Source organism: Dipodomys ordii, unplaced genomic scaffold (assembly GCF_000151885.1).
Source record: "Dipodomys ordii isolate 6190 unplaced genomic scaffold, Dord_2.0 Scaffold163, whole genome shotgun sequence".
NCBI lineage: Eukaryota > Metazoa > Chordata > Mammalia > Rodentia > Heteromyidae > Dipodomys > Dipodomys ordii.
The window spans coordinates 1,349,145-1,349,932 of record NW_012267379.1 but is presented as its reverse complement, the minus strand read 5'-3'; the positions used below and the strand labels follow the sequence as shown (position 1 = coordinate 1,349,932).

General features: G+C 63.8%; 1 protein-coding gene across 1 annotated transcript in view; it reads left to right on the top strand.

The window, feature by feature from the left end:
• Positions 1 to 410, top strand: part of Fscn2 (fascin actin-bundling protein 2, retinal) — a 9,755-nt gene extending 9,345 nt beyond the window's left edge. The window contains exon 5 of the mRNA XM_013033105.1: positions 296 to 410. Within this exon, the coding sequence (XP_012888559.1) occupies positions 296 to 410 (115 nt within the window). The remainder of the gene's footprint in view (positions 1 to 295) is intronic.
• The last annotated feature ends 378 nt before the right edge of the window (positions 411 to 788 follow it).

Sequence of the window (788 nt, the reverse complement as noted above, 5' to 3'; positions counted from 1 at the left end):
GGGGAGGTGGGCAGGGCAGGGTCGTCTGGGGAGGTGGGCAGGGCAGGGTCGTCTGGGGAGGTGGGCAGGGCAGGGTCGTCTGGGGAGGTGGGCAGGGCAGGGTCATCTGGGGAGGTGGGCAGGGCAGGTCAGGGGCCTCTGGGCGGCCCTGGGTGAGGCAGGGCACCAGGCTGGAACAGCAGTGGCTTTTACTCCACTGATGAGCACACTAAACAACACCCTGACCCCTCAAATCAGCTACACCCCAGCTGACCGCATCATAGCCCGAGGTCTCATTCCTGTCTGGGTCTGGCAGTAAACCAAGGCCTCGGGACAGCTCTGGCTCTCCCAGCCTGCTGTACCCTGGGGCTGGAGGGTCTGCGGTGCCCAGGTCCCAGGGCTGGGCCCCTGCAGCCGATGATGTCCAGTAGGGGACAACAGGTGTCAAATATAGCAGGCAGAAGCCAGCGCAGCCTGGGCCAAGCCCCCTTCCCAAGGTGGGTGGGTGCAGACCCTGCAGGTCCTCCATCCGGACCAGTGGTCCTCACCGCCAGGCAGTCCATGAGCACTGGCCAGTGGCCGGACTCAAAGCTCCCATTTGGGATGTCACAGAATAACCCAGAGGCCAGGCATACATGGGACCCTGCATAGCCAGCAGTGGCTGGGGGCGTGGGGGGGGGGCCTCCCTCCTCAGCTCTCCATCCCTCCTGCCCCTCCTGCCTTAGGACCAAGGAGAAGCTGGGAAGAGCCCAAGGGTGGAGAAGGGTAACAACAAAAACCACAACAGCCAAGGTTGGAGCTCTGTAGAA